The 19,260-nt window shown below is 35.1% G+C and overlaps 1 protein-coding gene across 5 annotated transcripts in view; it reads left to right on the top strand.

Annotated features, from left to right (window-relative positions):
* Window positions 1-19,260, top strand: part of LOC129947505 (neuroglian-like) — a 170,438-nt gene that overhangs the window by 83,285 nt on the left and 67,893 nt on the right. For all 5 annotated transcript variants that reach the window (XR_008781724.1, XR_008781725.1, XM_056058091.1 and 2 more), the window contains one exon: window positions 4,559-4,688. Coding sequence is in view for 3 of the 5 variants with exons in the window: in XM_056058091.1 (XP_055914066.1) it covers window positions 4,559-4,688 (130 nt within the window). In the remaining 2 variants the exon portion in view is untranslated. The remainder of the gene's footprint in view (window positions 1-4,558; window positions 4,689-19,260) is intronic.

The following is a 19,260-nucleotide window of genomic DNA, read 5'->3' as shown; positions in this document are numbered from 1 at the left end:
GACCTTCCGGGCTGGAGCATTGATGTCCATCCGCTCTACATGACCTAGCCATCTAAGCCGTTGGGCTTTAATTCTGCTAACTAGGTCAGTGTCGCTGTACAGCCCGTACAGTTCGTCGTTATATCTTCTCCTCTATTCTCCATCTATGCGTACGGGACCAAAAATCACCCGAAGAATTTTTCTCTCGAAGCATCCTAAGACGCTCTCATCTTTCTTTGACAGGGTCCAGGCCTCAGCGCCATAAATGAGAACCGGGATGATGAGTGTCTTATAGATGGTGATTTTACATGCTCGAGAGAGGACTTTACTTCTCAATTGCCTTCTAAGTCCAAAGAAGCAGCGATTTGCAAGAGTTATTCTTCGTTTGATTTCAGCGCTGGTGTCGTTGTCTGCATTAATAGTGATGCCTAGGTAGACAAAGTCCTTAACTACCTCAAAGTTATAGCTGTCCATGGTGACGTTTTGTCCAAGACGTCGTCGTTCAGTGTCCTTTTTTGATGACAGCATACACTTGGTCTTGCCCTCATTGACCACTTAACCCATCTTCTTCGCTTCCGTCGCAATGCTCAAAAACGCTCCACTGACATCACGCTTTGATCTTCCAATTATGTCAATATCATCTGCGTATCCAAATAATTGGATGGATTTTTGGAAGATTGTGCCTCTAGTGTTGACGGTAGAGTTTTGCACAATTCTTTCCAGAACGATGTTGAAGAAGTCGCATGACAGTGCATCGCCTTGTCTAAAACCTTTTTTGACAGGGATGCCAAAACTAGACATTGCTCGGTAGAGCTCTTCCCTATAGATGCTGTCATACGCGGCTTTAAAATCGATAAAGAGATGGTGGGTATCGATTTGAAGCTCCTGGGTTTTGAATATTTGGTCGATATAGTGGACTTTCCTGGTCTGAAGCCACAGTGATAAGAACCAATCAGGTTGTTGACGAATGGCTTCAGACGTTCACATGATACGGCAGAGAGGATCTTATACGCAATGTTAAGGAGACTGATGCATCTGTAGTTGGCGCAGTTTAGAGGGTCTCGTTTCTTATGTATCACTATGTTGAGATTCCACTCATCGGGCATTCTTTCTTCCGACCATATTTTGCAGATGAGTTGGTGCATGCTCCCTACCAAGTCATCGCTTGCTGCTTTGAATAGTTCGGCGGTGATGCCGTCAGCTCCAGCAGCTTTGTTTGACTTAAGTTTAGATATAGCTATCTTCACTTCGTCAAGGTCGGGTAGGCGGAATTGTTGATCTGCGTCGCCGAGGTTGAGTGGTTCTACTACGATGTTCCCCTGATCGTCTTTACAGGCTTCGGTTCGTGGCTGGTACCCTTGGGAGGTTTTTTTTACCTTTTGATAAAATTTACGAAACTCATTCCTGTTGTGACATCCCTCTATCTCCTCGATCGCGCGCTTCTCATGCTCTCTTTTTTTCCGTCTTAGAAGCCGGTGTTCCTCTCTCCTCTACTGCTCGTAGAGCTCGCGAGCAGCTCTAGTCCTTTTGTGCAGCGCCGTTTTGTATGCCTCTTGTTTCGCTGCGTGAGCTTGCCGGCATTCGTTGTCAAAACCAGGGGTTTCGCTGTGGTGGTCAGATTCTCAATCTCTGACCCAATTTATGAAATCTCAGGTTATTTTCTACTCCTTAAGAATTCTGATTCTATCTTACTCCAAAATGATCTGGACTGATTTCAGACTTAGTGCGACAAAAAATTTCCAAAAACCCAATGTTGCTAAACGCCAGTTCATAATATTCATCCTTAAGCGATCGAATCCTTTCTCTCAAATTTACACCCTGAATGATGTTAGCATTAATCCTGTCTGTTTTATTTGAAAGTTATTTCTGACACACAGTTAACTTTTCGAACCTATTTTGATCACTAAATCCCCTTTGTTATACTTCTCCTTGACTACGCTAGACACGTCTGGTCTCCCCGTAAAAACTCTTACTCTTAAAGAATTGAATCGGTGCAAGGCACCGTAGAAAATATTTCACCTCTGCTCCCCCTTGGTACAACAGAGAGCTCCGTAGCCTAAGAAATACCCGTAACTAGCTTAGGAAGATCTTTTTACAGTCCAAATCTGATACTGATAACAACAACTATCTTCTCGCCTATAATTATTTTTCTGAATTAAGGGAATCCCTTTATAATCAATACCTTAACCAAATGGAAAATAACCTTCTTTCTGATGCAAGGAAATTTTTCAATTTTATAAATGTCAAACGAAAATCTAATAGGTTTCCACCTTCAATGAGTTTCTCCAACATAATCTCCTCTGATCCAACAACCATATCAAATCTATTTGCTAATTACTTTAGCAAATCGTATACTGAACATCTGCATGATCCTGATCCACACTACTTTAGTTATTTAGATGGTTGCACTCAAACCTCCCTTTCATCGTTTACAATAACTGAAGAAATGGTACTTGCCAAAATCGTAAGCCTCAAAGAAAATGTTAGCCCTGGTCCTGATGGCGTCCCATCAGTTGATCTAAAAAAATGTATGCATTCTTTGTCAAAGCCTCTAACTGCACTCTTTGATCTCTCTCTTTCCCAAGATTCATTTATATTTCCCATTCATAAACAAGGCAATAAAACTGAAATTAACAATTATAAACCTATTGCTAAACTTTCATGCATTCCAAAACTTTTTGAAAGCTTACTTTATGATTCCGTTTATTTCCATTGCAAGCCTTTATTCTCCCCCGCTCAACATGGTTTTCTTAAAGGTAGATCCACTACGACTAACTTAATTAAATTTATATCCAAAGTTTTGTCAGCCCTTGAGAATGGCAAAGAAGTTGATGTTGTATACAATGATTACAGCAAAGCCTTTGATAAAATATCCCATAACACAATTTATCTCAAACTAATTGCTCTAGGCTTTCCATCTATATTTATAAACTGGATAAGCTCCTATCTTGCGAATAGAACTTATAGAGTCCTTTTCCGTAACTCAGTCTCCAGTCCTATACATGCAACTTCTGGAGTCCCACAAGGTAGTCACCTTGGCCCCCTTCTCTTTGTCTTATCTGTTAACGATGTCTGTCTTAAATTAAAAAACTCAGATATCCTAATGTTTGCGGATGATAAGAACATTTTTAAGATTATCTCTACTCCATCTGATTCCTTACTTTTACAAAATGATCTTAATATCTTTTTTGTTTGGTGCATGCATAATTTTCTGGAGTTAAATGTAGGTAAATGTAAACAAATGACCTTTTTGCGCAAACAAATCCTATCTCATAGAGTATACTACTTCCTTAATGACGGCGTCAACGTAGTCGATTCTATTAGAGATCTTGGTATTATGTGTGACAAACACCTGAATTTCCATTCCCATTTTGACCAAATTATTAATAGATCGGTTTTATTAAGAGATGGTCAAAAGAATTTTCTAACCCCTATGCGCTTTACATTTCCCTTGTCCGTCCTCATCTTGAATATGCACGCCAAGTATGGTCTCCCTTTTATGAAAACCATTCACTCAGAACTGAAAATGTTGAAAGACGTTTCGTTCGGTTTGCCTTACGTGGCCTCCCCTGGGATGATACATCCAACTTGCCTCCTTATGCCGATCGGCTAAAACGGATAGGTTTGCAGCCCTTATATATTGGACGCAAAAACGTGATATATTATTTGCTCACCAATTGTTAATGGGGAATATATTTTCCCGGCACTCCTGAGTGATATTCATCTTAACACCAACCCTCGAAATCTGTGATCTGTTTCCCTTTTCTATATCCCTCATCGCCGCACTAATTACGGGCACTTTGAACCAATGTCCAGAATTCTTCGTCACTGCAACGCTGTAGTAGTCTTCGGTTTCAACATTTCCGGATCCCATTTGAAAGATACCCTTTACTTTTTTTCTTTTTGAGTCCGAATTCCTTGTAATTTTAAGTCAAATAAAATCAAAATTGTTAGTTCTTGTACATTAAAGAGCTTTTATGTCGGCCTGAGGGTCCACATGAATTAATGTTGAAAACTGATAACAAGAACTGCACAAAAAAAAATGTTAAGCTAGTGTTCCGTTAAGTTAAGTTATGATAGCTTGTATTAAGCAAAATAAATAAATAAAGGCAGATTTTTTCGATTTACACTCAGCGGTCTTCCTTTGAAGACCGTCCAAAAACGCCATGAAGTCCCTGATATCCTCTTTTTATACCAGCTTTTGGCAGGGAATATAGACTCACCATTTCTACTAGAAAACTCCAATTTACACTAATCCACGATACTGTAGATATGTCCCTTTCTTCCGCCTTCCACATCACCATCGAAATTACCACTTATTTAAACCTATTTCAAGAGTGCTACGCTTAGCTAAAATACCGCATAACACCTTTGACTTCCACATCAGTCCTTCTTCCCTAAGAAACAATCTCTAACTCTACTACTCGTTCTAAGTTTTCTTAAAAGTTTTTTTCTGCATCAAAAACGTCCCAAACCTTAACTAAAAAATAAAACTAAAAAAATAGAACTAAGTCTAAAGTTTAGTGAAAATAATTTTATTTTATTTTTTTATTTAATATTCCTTTTTTAATTCTTTCAGCAAATTCACCCCCACGTATTATTAAGCAACCTCCCACAGATGAACTTCTTTTCAAAGTTGCCCAACAATCAAAAGAAAGTGACAAACCATTTATTATTGAATGTGAAGCCGAAGGACAACCTGACCCTACGTAAGTCTTTTAAATTTTTAACATTATTAACAATTTAAAACATACAATTTAAAATTCCATTCCTGGATGTTTTTATTATTAGTTTGAATTCTTAAACTAAAATACAACAACATCCATCAACGATTACAGATATTTAATTTTAGTTTCTTCCTCGTGAAACCACCTTTTTAAAATATTTGTCCACAACCAACTGTTGCCACAATTTTATATTTATTACAAAACCTACATATTGAAATAAGAAAAACAAACTAAAAACAGAAACATCCAAGTTGTGATTGCGAACTGGCACAATTCGAAACATGTAGACAGAGGTCTAATTGGGAACACCAACCACAACTATCACCACCAACAACATCACAAGAAATTCCAAAAATAAACCGGCTATTTTCGAACTGTGTCGATGTCGCCGCTTAGTGTTTTGTTCTCATTTTTTAAATGCCTGCCAGATTCTATCCTCAAAATGATATCGTGAAGTCTTGTATTATTATTAGGTACACTTATACTTTATTTTCTTAAACTAAGTTCATAGGTGTGATGTGGTTAAAAAAAAAAGAAAAAAACATTCCTGATTAATTGGCACTGTACAAATTGGGTCTGTTCGAGTTTATGAGGAATTGGGTTTTGATGTTTCACATGTTAAATTCATGAATTCACATGAGAAAAGGGGTGGGAAATAGTTTATATTTTTGTTTGAAGTAAAGTTTTTTTTTATAATCTTTTGATGGGCGGTTTAAATAAAAGACACAAGAAAATGTGTGTATATAGGTTATCAATAGGTTTTGTAATTTGTCGTATTTTATTGCATCTTATCTCATCATTTTCTTCAACTATTACACCAAATAATGACAAATGTCGTTTCATTTTGAATATTCCGCATTTTAGGGCAACCAAGTGTCAACTTTGAAGCTTTAATCTTTTGATATTTGACATAAGAAGGAATTTAACGATACTCGCTTCAATACCCCAGGTTTTTCATTAGAAATTTGACAGATGTCATTACACCGTATTTTTTATTACGAATTAGGTCTTAAGTCTTGTTACGTTCAGTTTACAAAAGAACTCAAGCCAGTTGGATCACCAATAACATCCCATTTTCTCCGATTGGGTCTTTGGAATTGATACAATGATCCGGATACTAATCTTTGTGGATGAGGTCCATTTTAACCACAAAAACTTCATATAAAAAAGCAATATGTGGTTTAAATTCTCCGTTAGTAAGCAAATCATTCACTACTGCTTCCTTTATCGAAGCCCAAATTTAGACAGAGTATCAACTTCTCGTGAATTTGATGCTTTGTCTGATTCCATCCAAAGAATTGTTTCGTCCTATCTTTGCACTGAAATCGTTGTTACGGGCGATTTCAATGTACACAATTCTTCATGGCTTCAACATTCAGGCCATACAACACTCGATGGAGTGTGTGCAGAAATCTTCGCTGAGTTGAACCACCTAACTCAGCTAGTCAACGTGCCCACCCGAATATCGGACGTTGAAGGTCGAGCAGAAAACACTCTTGACTTGTTTCTTACCTCTGACCCTCATAAGTACACTGTTAGTGTTCTATCTCCTCTAGGCACATCTGACCATTATGTTATATCAGCAAATTTCTCGTGTTAAAACTGTTCAGTTAAAGAAAGAGCTCCTAAGAGAACCGTTTGGCAATACGAGAAATCCATCTCAATAATTACTTCAGGATCTTTAACTGGTCACTATGCTTGCTCGATAGTGACGTTGTCGCCAGAGCTGATATGATTACAAGTTTAATTCTCCTGGGAATGAGAACTTTTATACCGAACAGGGTTAAAAGTATCAGTCCCAAAGAAAACGCTTGGTTGCTTGGATGCTAGCTGTAAAAAGGTTATTAGGGCCAAAGAGGTTAGTTTCCGTTGCTATAAAGGCAACCGTACTGAGGAAAGTCGGAAAAAGTTCAAACAAGCCAGGAAAGTCTGAAACGCCCATATTCGACGGACCAAATTTTTACATGAGCAAAAGTTACGGCAAAAAATACTGCAATGTCCCAAAGGCAGTACAAGTTTTTGGTCATTTGTAAAATCATGAAGAATTGTTCCTCTTCTTCGGTTCCTACGCTCGTTGTCAACGACATTCCTTTTGTTATGTCTTTAGAGAAAGATAATCTCTTTGCTAGGCAGTTCGCCGCTGCCAGTGAGTGTTAGAAGTTCAGATTCCGCCTGTACTTGAGCGAGTTAGTGATTCTCTGGGACCAATCTTTTTTCGCACTCGTAATGTGGCAAGAATCCTAAGAGATATAAACACACATAAATCCGCTGGTCCGGATGGTATCCCCGCTATTGTTCTGAAGAGGTGTTCTTCAACACTGGCAAAACCACTGCGTAAGCTTTTTCATCGGTCCTACTCCTCAGGTCTCGTTCCGAGCGGATGGAAAAAGGCATTTGTCCAGGCTATTCCCAAAAAAGGCGAATCTTCCTCACCCTCTAACTACCGAACGATTGCACTTACGCCCCTTCTTTCCAAAGTCATGGAAACGCTGATTAACTATCAGCTCAAGAAATATCTTGAAGATCGAAAGCTTCTTAATGACCGTCAATATGGCTTTCGTAGCAATAGGTCCACTGATGATCTCATGGCTCATCTCACCGAACAGTGGAGCAAATCTTTACATCGTTTTGGAGAAAGTAAGATTATTGCTCTTGATATTTCTAAAGCATTTGATAGGGTTTGGCATCAGGCTCTCTTATCGTGCATTTGGTTTTCATGAATCCCTGCTTAGTAATTATCTTTCTGATCATTCAATACAAGTAGTATTGGATGGATTCAAGTCTGAAAACCATAAAATAAATGCTGGTGTGCCCCAGGGCTCTGTTTTATCTCCAACACTCTTTCTCATTTTTATTAATGATCTTCTGTCTGCAACATCTAATCCATTACAATGTTTCGCTGACGATAGTACTCTTAGCTTTTCATATTCGTTTTCAGACTTACATCCCTCTTCTTCGGATGTGGAACTGCAACGACAAAATATGATAAGCTCATTAAATTCCGACCTAAACAGCATTGTTCAATGGGGGTTAAAAAACTGCGTGGAATTTAATGCTTCGAAAACCCAATGCTGTCTTGTATCGTTAAAGCAAGATATACCCCCTTTGCCATTATCCGTGGATGGCACTTGCATCTCTGGGCTGGTGCTCCTGCAACTTACTTAAGCCTCTTGGATAGTATTGAACGTAGAGCATTTAAATTGATAGATGATAATATCATCATAAGTTCATTAAATTCGATTGAACATCGTCGTAAGGTCTCTTGTCTGACCCTTTTTTACAGTTATTTTAACGGCTTATGCTCTAGTGAAATAGCCTCTTGCATTCCTCCCCTTAAACAGTTCAACCGTAATACTCGCGCTTCTAGGAATGCTCATCAGTATACCCTCGAGCCCAACTTCGGTCGTTCTGTCAAGTACAGAGATTCTTTCTTTTGCCGTACTACGCGAATGTGGAATGCCTTACCACACTCTGTCTTTCCTAGTCATTGCAATATTCAGGAATTCAAAACCAATGTGCACCGATATCTCCGTTTAAACCCTCTCTCCTCTTCCTAGTGCTTACACTGTTCCTCTCAGATTCTGCTCCACTCTTTCACGAACAGTAGCGATGCTTTCAGCAGATCATCGTTGACATACAGATGTTACCTACCAAAGTTGAATTGCAAAAAAACACCCATTTTTATAATAAAGTTTTAGCATTTGCAAGTTTTTATCAACGCTGTTACTTGCCATGAGTATTTGTCTTTAGTGATTGATTAAAAGAAGATATTTTGACAGAAAGTATAGGAGGAACAATATGTCCGCCACGAGCTGTCAAAATCATCTCGTCATCGTTAGAAAACGCTATATATATACAAAACAAAATTGAAACTAATTTTTGAGGACTTTTCGTTCAAAAGCTTTGAGTATCATGAGCACTTTCGTTGAGTTTACTGTATGTATCAAAATCAAAACAAAATGGTATCCTTTTGTTCAAATGTCACTAAAATGCCTTTCATCGATCACAATAGTTTAATATAGTAATTGAAACTGTTAAACAGACCTATCCAGGAAATTCAGAATAAATTAACTTAATTCTTATATTTTAATTTCAATTTCTATACTCTTTTTAAACCCAACCCTTTCGTCTTATATGATTAAAAAAACGTTTAGTTTTGTAGGTTCTTCTTAATCCGTATATTTCGCTGAAGTGCAGCATCCATCATATTCTTGATTTCCTGTTGTTTTTTTTATATTTCCGCATCATCCTGCAGTTTATTTTCAATTTATTAAACAGAGCAAATAAAAATCATTTTTCTTCTCGTCTAACCAAATCAATCATACTGTCATAGAGAGAGAAATGTCAAAAAGAAGTTTGTCTGAAGAAGTTGTGATATTCTATATGACAAGTGATTTTGACAAGTCTCCCGTTGATTGTGTATAAAATGATTTAAATTTGCCCGGAAAAGGAAACCTGATTCTTTCTTTTTCTTTTTCTAATTCTGTTTCTTTTTTTTAGAAAGAATCATAAATTCAAATTAATTAAAACTGACCAAACGTCACTGAACGAAGTCAAGAAACATGAAACATAATTGTACAGTTATATTCATTTAAATTGCTTTTTTAAATATAGTTTATTTTTTATGACACAAACAAATTAAATTAGCTCTTAGCTTTTTTAAATGTTATTTACAGCTTCCTGATTTCGCTGGAGATCATCTTTTGTATGTCATTTCTGTCTCAAATGTCACTTTCAAGTTTTAAGATGCATTTTAATCAAATTCGTATCATCATTTTCATTCATAAACAATTTTAATATGAAGGTTATTTGATAATACAAAAATTACAAATTATTTATAATAATGATTAATCATTGAAAAATGAGATAGAATTCTGTTCTCAATCTTGTGATGACGACATATTGATTAATTAAAATATCGCATTAGATCACTATTTCGTATATTAAAATATTTTTTAACGATTTGAAAAGTTAGCATAAATCAAAAACAATAAAAAAGAAAAAAAAAATAGTGATAAACTTTTTTCTCCTTTTATCAAGATCACTAAGGGGGAGCTATGTATTTACATTACAGATCTATTGATTAAGATCACTGTTTTCATTATCTTATTTTATAGTGCATTTTTGAAGGCTTTGTTTATTGACGTCTATTATTTGATCTGTTTGCTTTTCAAACGTCAAAATAGAGTTGATATTTTTTACCACCGGTAAAAATCATGGCGTTCTTAATAGAGGGACAACTATTTCCCCATCTGTTATTACATTTCTAATCCTCACTTAATACTTCAAACTCATCCTTTTCACAATTACAACACTAATCTGTAAATTTCGACGTTTTTCTTTTTAATTTTGAAAAATATTTGAACTGTGAAAATTGTGTTCCTATTTTTGTTGAGCTAAAGTTGTGTACGTTCAGATGACGGTTTCTGGGTAGTTATAGAAACAAAAATGGATTTTGTTAAAAGCTGCACAAAATAAATTTTAAACATATTAGATGAGGAAACGAATCTCAAAATAACTAAAATGGCGGGTGAAGCCGGTTGCTCTGGCAAAGAAAAATCTTCCAGAAGCATATGACAAAATCGCGGTGGCCGATTATGATCAAATTTTTGCAAATTTTTTTTTTCCATGTTTTATTGATGTGTAAAATTTGATCTGTTATGTTGTTTACCATCTGGAAAAATTATAGTGTCCTTTTATAAATGGACGACTCTTTTGCCATCCATCCTTTCACTTCTCTACTTTACACTCTTCATTTTCACAACTGCAACACTAATCTGTCAATTTCGGCGTTTTTCTTTTTTAGTTATGAAAAGAATTGTATTTTTCTTTTCGTTGAGTGCGTTCAGGGCTTCAAAGTTGTGTCAATTACTTCGTTTAAATGAAAAGAAAAAGATCGATAAAGCTGGGTGTTCTGGTAAAGAAAACTCTTTCACTCTCCGAAGACTGTTCTACGTGGACTTTTCGGGGAATAACACGGTCAGGAAACTATGAACTACTGCGAACTGTGGCTGCAGATGTTCGCCATTTTCATAAAGGGTGATTTTTTAAGAGCTTGAGAACTTTTTAAAAAAAAAACGCATAAAATTTGCTAAATCTCATCGATTCTTTATTTGAAACGTTAGATTGGTCCATGACATTTACTTTTTGAAGATAATTTCATTTAAATGTTGACCGCGGCTGCGTCTTAGGTGGTTCGGAAAGTCCAATTTTGGGTAACTTTTTCGAGCATTTCGGCCGGAATAGCCCGAATTTCTTCGGAAATGTTGTCTTCCAAAGCTGGAATAGTTGCTGGCTTATTTGTGTAGACTTTAGACTTGACGTAGCCCCACAAAAAATAGTCTAAAGGCGTCAAATCGCATGATCTTGGTGGCCAACTTACCGGTCCATTCCTTGAGATGAATTGTTCTCCGAAGTTTTCCCTCAAAATGGCCATAGAATCGCGAGCTGTGTGGCATGTAGCACCATCTTGTTGAAACTACATGTCAACCAAGTTCAGTTCTTCCATTTTTGGCAACAAAAAGTTTGTTAGCATTGAACGATAGCGATCGCCATTCACCGTAACGTTGCGTCCAACGGCATCTTTGAAAAAATACTGTCCAATGATTCCACCAGCGTACAAACCACACCAAACAGTGCATTTTTCGGGATGCATGGGCAGTTCTTGAACGGCTTCTGGTTGCTCTTCACTCCAAATGCGGCAATTTTGCTTATTTACGTAGCCATTCAACCAGAAATGAGCCTCATCGCTGAACAAAATTTGTCGATAAAAAAGCGGATTTTCTGCCAACTTTTCTAGGGCCCATTCACTGAAAATTAGACGTTGTGGCAGATCGTTCGGCTTCAGTTCTTGCACGAGCTGTATTTTATACGGTTTTACACCAAGATCTTTGCGTAAAATCTTCCATGTGGTCGAATAACCAAACCCAATTGCTGCGAACGGCGACGAATCGACAGTTCACGGTCTTCAGCAACACTCTCAGAAACAGACGCAATATTCTCTTCTGTACGCACTGTACGCATTCGTGTGGTTGGTTTAATGTCCAATAAAGTAAACTGAGTGCGAAACAATCGCATTAATTGTTTGCTCACTTGGTCGATTATGTAGACCATAAATCGGACGTAAAGCGCGAAACACATTTCGAACCGAACACTGATTTTGGTAATAAAATTCAATGATTTGCAAGCGTTGCTCGTTAGTAAGTCTTTTCATGATAAAATGTCAAAGCATACTGAGCATCTTTCTCTTTGACACCATGTCTGAAATCCCTCGTGATCTGTCAAATACTAATGCATGAAAATTCTAACCTCAAAAAAATCACCCTTTATTAACTTTTCAACAATTTGAATGCATTTTTAAACGTGCATCGCTCTATTTCCAAAATATGACAGCTATCATAGTGACATTTACGCACTTAATAATCTATTCAAAATAAAACCTCTTATTGAAATCACAAACTTAATTTATTCTTAGCAATTTATATTTTCTTTAGAGCTCATTTTTCCAATCATTAATCTGAGTCTCAGTTTTTAATGTCATACTAGATAAAGAGCTAAAACCAATTACCTTACAGCAGTCCAACTTTATTCTGACACATGTCATATAACACTTTTTTGACCGAAACACAGTATCGACCTTGTCAAATGTCAATTAATGAAAGTCGCGTTTGATTTATTGGGATGACTAAGTTTAACCTTAATTTAGAGCTATTTAGTAAAAAACCGTTAAATAAACCAATTCCTATGATTGTGTTCCGTAACAATAAATAAACCATAAAATACGTTTTTTCAAATGAGTTTAATCAAAAGATCTGTAGTGTATATTTAGAAGTATAAATTCTTCACAGACAGACTTGATTTTCAATAAAAAAGAAAAAAAAAAAAAACAACAAAATGCTGAATTAATTTATATTGGTTTTGATAATCTTGCGCAATTTCCACTTAAAAACAACGATGACGACTTTTAATACTTCAATATAATACATAAAATAAAAATCTACGTGCATTTGAATTCATTTAAACAAATCATAGTACTTAAATAAGCACAGTAGTTTCAATTTAACATTTTTAACTAATAAAAAATGACTAATAAAGACTTGATGCATGTCACCACTTTATTTAAAAAAAAATTATCGAGTTGGTAACACACATTTTTGTTTACCTATTCATCATGAAGGTGGTGACTTTTGTGATGATGAGTATGACATTATTTGTTTATTTTGGAAGGATGTAAAGGATATTGAATTTCTAAGACATTATGGTTTGAGGAATATGTGCCCGCAGACATTTATAGAATCGCAGTCAACTTGAATTCCATAAAAAACAGGAAATCAAAATATACCTACTTTGAATCCTCTTACACAAACATATATGTTTGACGTTTGTATATAAAATCGAACGCACCCTAAGCCTGATGATGACTCTTAAGTTTCAGTCAAATTTTCGATCGATAGCAGGGTTATGTCATCGCACGTTGATGTGTCTTTAATGTGGGCTATCGGTCGGTTCGGGCTCATGGCAAATATTCAAGTTCGGTCAGCATACGGGGAGTAGACCTTCTATCAGAGAGCATTAGTTTATGTTTATTAAACATGTTTTTTTTATCTTCAAACTGGAAATGAGAACGAAATGGTTAAATTCATTTTTATATGATGTCATTATATTTGATTCAATGTACAGCTTTTGCTCTTTTGGTAGCAACTTTTTTTTTTGAAACAGGTTTTATATTTTAGTAGTTTTTTTATTGACAACAAACAATAAAAGAATTTATACAAATTGCATTCTTGTAGCTTGTAGAAAAGAGGTGTATACCACCTACCTTTGCTCATTGAGAAAAGCTTATGACTTAAGTCTGACTCAAGCTAAAGAAAAGATATATTGTTGTCGTTTTTAATATTTATGAGTTTTAATAACTTTGTGTTTCATGTCAATGAGATCACAGACAATATGACCAATCGATGTGGTTGGAAGAAAATTACATCATGAATTCTATGATCAAAGCCTCGAAATTAACTTTTAGTCTATTAGATTATTATTTTAGATTATTTTTTAGTGAAATTTTCCTTAGGAAATGCAAATAAAAAGGTCTTAAGTTAAAAAAAATAATTATAGGGTTTGATTTGTTGGAACGACCATTTTTGTCTCTAATATTAACAACTAGAGTCTAGACACTGCTAAATATCGTGTTGATTTTGTCTTTTGACAACATTTTTATAATAATGCCTTAAGTTCATTGGGTCTGTGCGACCAGTTTCTGACTTAAGCCCTTTTTGCCTAACGTCAAAAAATAGTTGTTTGTACCTGGAACATATTGATTACAAATTTTAAACCGATTAGTTTTCAGCTATGAGTTCTGAATATTTGACATTTCAAATAAATAAGTCAGTTTTCCAGATTTAGGTTTGTTTATTATGTTTTTTTTTTCAAAAACTGTCACTTTTAAGACTTGTTCATATTAGTTTTTTTTCATTTCAAATAAATAAGTCAGTTTTCTAGATTTAGGTTTGTTTGTTATGTTTTTATTTTTAAAGAACTGTCACTTTTAATACTTGTTCATATTACTTTTCTGCATTTCAAATAAATAAGTCAGTTTTTCAGATTTAGGTTTGTTTATTTTTTTTTTTCAAGAACTGTCACTTTTAAGACGTGTTCATATTATTTTTCTGCATTTCAAAAAAATAAATCAGTTTTCCAGTTTTAGATTTGTTTATTATGTTTTTTTTTCAAGAACTGTCACCTTTAAGACTTGTTCATATTAGTTTTCTGCATTTCAAATAAATAAGTCAGTTTTCCAGATTTAGGTTTGTTTGTTATGTTTTTTTTTATCAAGAACTGTCACTTTTAAGACTTGTTCATATGAACCGTTTGTAATAAATTGAAATTAGGAAATGATTAAAATATTAAAAGTAGCTGAATATTTAGAAAATTTATCAATAAAGCAAAATGCTTCGATCTTAACATTAGGTTCTTTGAAATGGTGAACCATTATCGTGATATCTGCCATTTCAACTTCTTTAGCCCGTTTTCCCGATTTTGATATGTGGTCATGTTGTTTTTTCTACAAACTGTCAATCTTAAGACCTGTTCGCGTTCACCGTTTTCAATCAAATTTGTAACTATTATTAAATACTTTGACTTAAACATTGGGTTGATTACAATTTGTCTCTATTGTTTTTATTTCGTTTATGTCGATGTCGACCGAATTGTAAAAATTTACCGGATTAAGGTCCGTTTAATCAGGAGAGAGCAGTAATTACACGTCATTCCCTAATGTCAAATGTAAATTTAATCTAACATTTTAGATACTTACTTGCTTACTTAAGGTGGCGCTACAGTCCTGTGTGAACTAGGGCCTCACCCAACAACCTTAAAAGATATAACTTGCAATTTTCCTATTCGCTTTTTTTCTGAAATCGTTCTCTCACACTCGTTCTATATTTTCCCGCTTTCTGTTTGCACAATAACCTAACCACAAACACTAATTCTAAAATAATGTGACTTTTCTTAAAATTCATACATGTCAAAAATATAAGTACGGTACAAAACTTAAGTAGCCATCACATCCATGCAATTGACATTTTTATAACAATTCTACAATTTTCTTCAAATTTAATCATAAACTTGTCTAGCATTTGTTGAAATAACAAGCTTTTTTGATACATTTTATTTTATAACCGACTAAAAGCGTGAATTTTGTGAACTGTCAAATACTGTCAATAAAACAGTGTTACACAACCTGGTGAATTAAAAATTCTTTTACATTCAAGTTAAATTTTATATTTACATTTCATTAAAGGAAATTTATTTGACAGTTCAGATCTGATTTCTTACTTATTTAAATACTAATGAACGGTGCGAACTGTCACATGTAAATTCGCAATGCACATTTCACAAACTAGCGAATTGATATAAAATTTGAAATTATATTCGTTGTGCTGACAGAATTCAATACTTCAGTTTCAATGAGAGAGAGTACTTATTTAAAGCCCGATGCACAATAACGATGCACAATATATATCACAAACTGTCAAATGTAAATTTAAAATACGCATTTCACAAACTAGCGAATTAATATAAAATTTGAAATTATATTGTTTTTTCTGACATAATTCAATACTTTCAATGCTTTAATTCCCAAAGAAGTGATGAAGATATATTTTACAAGTGATGCATTTCAAAATCCTATCAAATCAAAGTAGTAAACAGTAAATTTCCATGTGTCAGCAACTAAAAATTCACATTTAAAAGATATTCAAAAAAAACAAAAACAAAAGAAAATTATTTTTACTTGTCACAAATGTTTTAATAATTTTTTTCTTCAAATTTACAAAAACAAACTTCTTAAATTAATTAACATAACAAGAGTAATTTGTTTAAATATTTGCTAATGGACCAACAACGCTTGTTGTGCTAACTGTCAAACCTAAATCCGGTATCGATAGCAAGAAAAAGTTTTGTTCATGGAATGTGACAGTTAACAGTTGAGTTTTTAATTAAAGTCTGATGCACAAATAAACATTACGAACTGTCAAAAGTATATTTAAAATTCGCATTTCACAAACTAGCGAATTAATATAAAATTTGAAATTATACTCGTTTGTTGTTGACATAGTATTTATCTATCAACTATCGCTTTTATAAATGAAAAGTAAAAATGTACGCAATTCGCATATGTCAAAATTCACAACTTTTTCCTAAAGATTCGTGTCTATACTAAAGACCTGTCAATTTATTTGACAGTTAATTGGGTTTCAATATATATGCGCTCCTGAACACCCTTTTGTTACCCAAATTAGGCATAGAAATATCAATAATAGTGTATTCAACCCTTAAATTGCAGGTGGCAAAACAGTGATAGTTTTCTATTCACTAAAAATTGTTTTGTTAATAAATGAATGTGATGTGTGTTGAATGATTGATAAAAAACGTGTTCAGCATTTCAAAAATTAAAAGTCTCAATGTGCATACGTCATCAAACCATAAACAATAATGAGAAACTATATAAATACATTATTATTAATTCGTCTGGAGAATAACAATATTATTCTTAACCTTAGCAGTACCAAAATTGGATTTCTGCATTTATTTACTTCGGTATATAGTCTTTTCTTTTTGGATTCGAATTCGATGATGGCAATGTCACGTGCTAAAAAATAAAGAAATAAGTTAAAAGGTTCCGTTCTTTGGAACAGGTGTGCAGAGGAAGTTCATTTTTACTTATTTTTTTTTTTTGTTTACAATTTTCAGTAGTCATACGTGTTTGATGGAAAAAACGGGACAATTTTCCATGAAGACAATTAATTATATAAAAATATAGGTGAAGGTATTATTGTTGCGTGGTTATAAACAAAACTTTGGGATGTCGGCGGTGGCGACGCGGCGTCCAAGTTAAAATATGCACCCGGTGTAAGTTTTATACTCATACTTTTGTTTCTTTGGATTTTATGTGCCTACAGAACAGTGCAGTCATTGAAGCATGAATAAATGTCGTCGAAGCTCTTGTAACCAAAGGAGTTTCAAATAAGAGATTTCTTTTGAATATCCCGCTATTTGGGCAGGTGTTACACTTTAAGTTGTCAAATTTTGACATTTGACAAGTTGAAACTACTCTTTTACTAAAAATGCAGGGGCCAGATTCTGTAATAAACGAAACGAAAGCGATTGTTCGTTTTTCAAAAACGAAAGAAACTGTGCGAAAACGATATTTGGCATTCTTATCGCATTTCGTTTTTGTTTATTTCTTCGTTTCTGCTTCAAATTCAACAAAATTTGATTGCATACTTCTTGGATGTCGACATCTATCAAATATCTCGAAAGATGGGATATTAAATGTTATCGATATGTAAAACTTGAGCAAATCGATAGAAATAAGTAAGACATTAAGTGATTAAGATATAAATTGGAGAAAAACTAAGAAAAAAAACACGTAGGTTATCTTTTAAGTGTTTCAACTTTAATTTCGGTGATTTTTAAGTAAAACTACACAAATATTAACAAAACATAAATATTATCAATTGAAGTAAAATTGAATACATTAAAAAGACTCATCACTATTATTGTGACAGATTGTTTTTGAATGCTTTGTTTTAAAAGAAATATTTGTTTACTTGACTTGTAATGTAAGTATTTCTATAAAATTAAAATAATTTTCTCTTATTTTCTGTTAATAACTTCAAGCAAGCTTCAGGCAGCCTTAATCAACAAAAAAAAACAGGAACTTAAAGTTGCTATACGTTTTTGTGCATCTCGTCGTTCCATCTTCTCCTCCACTCCCCTTCGATGCATACGGGACCGTAGATCACTCGTAGAACTTTTCTCTTGAACCGACCCAAGGTGATTTCATCCGCTTTTGTCATAGTCCATGATTCTGCACCGTTTAGCAGGACGGGGATGATAAGGGTCTTATATAGCAACACTTTGGTCCCTCGAGAGAGGACTTTACCACTCAATTGCTTTCTTAGTCCAAAGAAACGCTGGTGTTGTTTTCTGTGTTTACAGCGGAGCCTAGGTAGACGAAGTCCTTGACTACCTCAAAGTTACGTCTGTCGATGGTGACGTTTTGACTAAGACGTCGGTGTTGTTAAACCCATTTTTGCCACCTCTGCCTCAATGCTCACAAAAGCCCCATTGACATCACGCTAAAATATTCTAGTGTTGAAGTGTGAGCTCTGCACTATTCTTTCAAGCACGATGTTAAAAAAATCACATGACAGCGCATCCACCTTGTCTAAAACCTTTTTTGAAATTGAGGGTTCTGTTAAGTTGTTTCCAACCTTTATGGAGCAGCGTGAATTCTCCATAGTCATCCTGCACAAACGGAGGAGTTTGGCAGCGATGCCAAAACTAGACATGGCTCTATACAGCTCGTCCCTGTAGATGCTGTCATATGCGGCCTTGAAATCGATGAAAAGATGGTGGGTGTCGATTTGGTGTTCTTCGGTTTTCGGTTCTAGGTTTATATACCTGTGAATTTCGTTTCACCTGTTCATAAAACTTTCGAACCTTATTCCTGCTTTTAAACCTCTCAACATCTTTGACCGTACGTTTCTCATGCCCTCTATTTTTCCTTCTGAGAAGTCGGCGTTCCTCTTGCCTCTTCTGCTGATGAGCAGCTCTCGTCCTTTTATGCAGCGCCGTTTTGCGTGCCTGTTGTTTGGCTGCATTTGCCTGCTGACATTCCTCATCGAACCAGGGGTTCCTTGTTGTTGGCTGTTTGAAATCCAGCACATCAGAGGCGGCTTCTCTGATTGTATCTTGGCAATGTTGCCACTGGTTTTCGATACATTGTGTTTGCGGCAGAGTATTTCGAGAGAGGTTACTTGTAACTCGGTCGGAAAAGGATTTGGCGATCTCTGGCGATTGTACCTTCTCCCAGCACCTCCCTGTTTTGCCTTGGGTCTGGAAATACAAAACGCTACCTTGGCTACAACGAGGTAGTGGTCCGAGTCGATGTTAGCTCCTCGGAAAGTTCGTACATCCATGACGCTGGAAGTGTGTCTGGCGACGATGGCAATATGGTCAATTTGGTTGACGGTAGATTGATCTGGAGAAGTCC

Source organism: Eupeodes corollae, chromosome 2, assembly GCF_945859685.1.
Source record: "Eupeodes corollae chromosome 2, idEupCoro1.1, whole genome shotgun sequence".
Classification (NCBI taxonomy): Eukaryota; Metazoa; Arthropoda; class Insecta; order Diptera; family Syrphidae; genus Eupeodes; species Eupeodes corollae.
The sequence above is the reverse complement of the archived record's forward strand: the minus strand, read 5'-3'. Positions and strand labels throughout refer to the sequence as shown.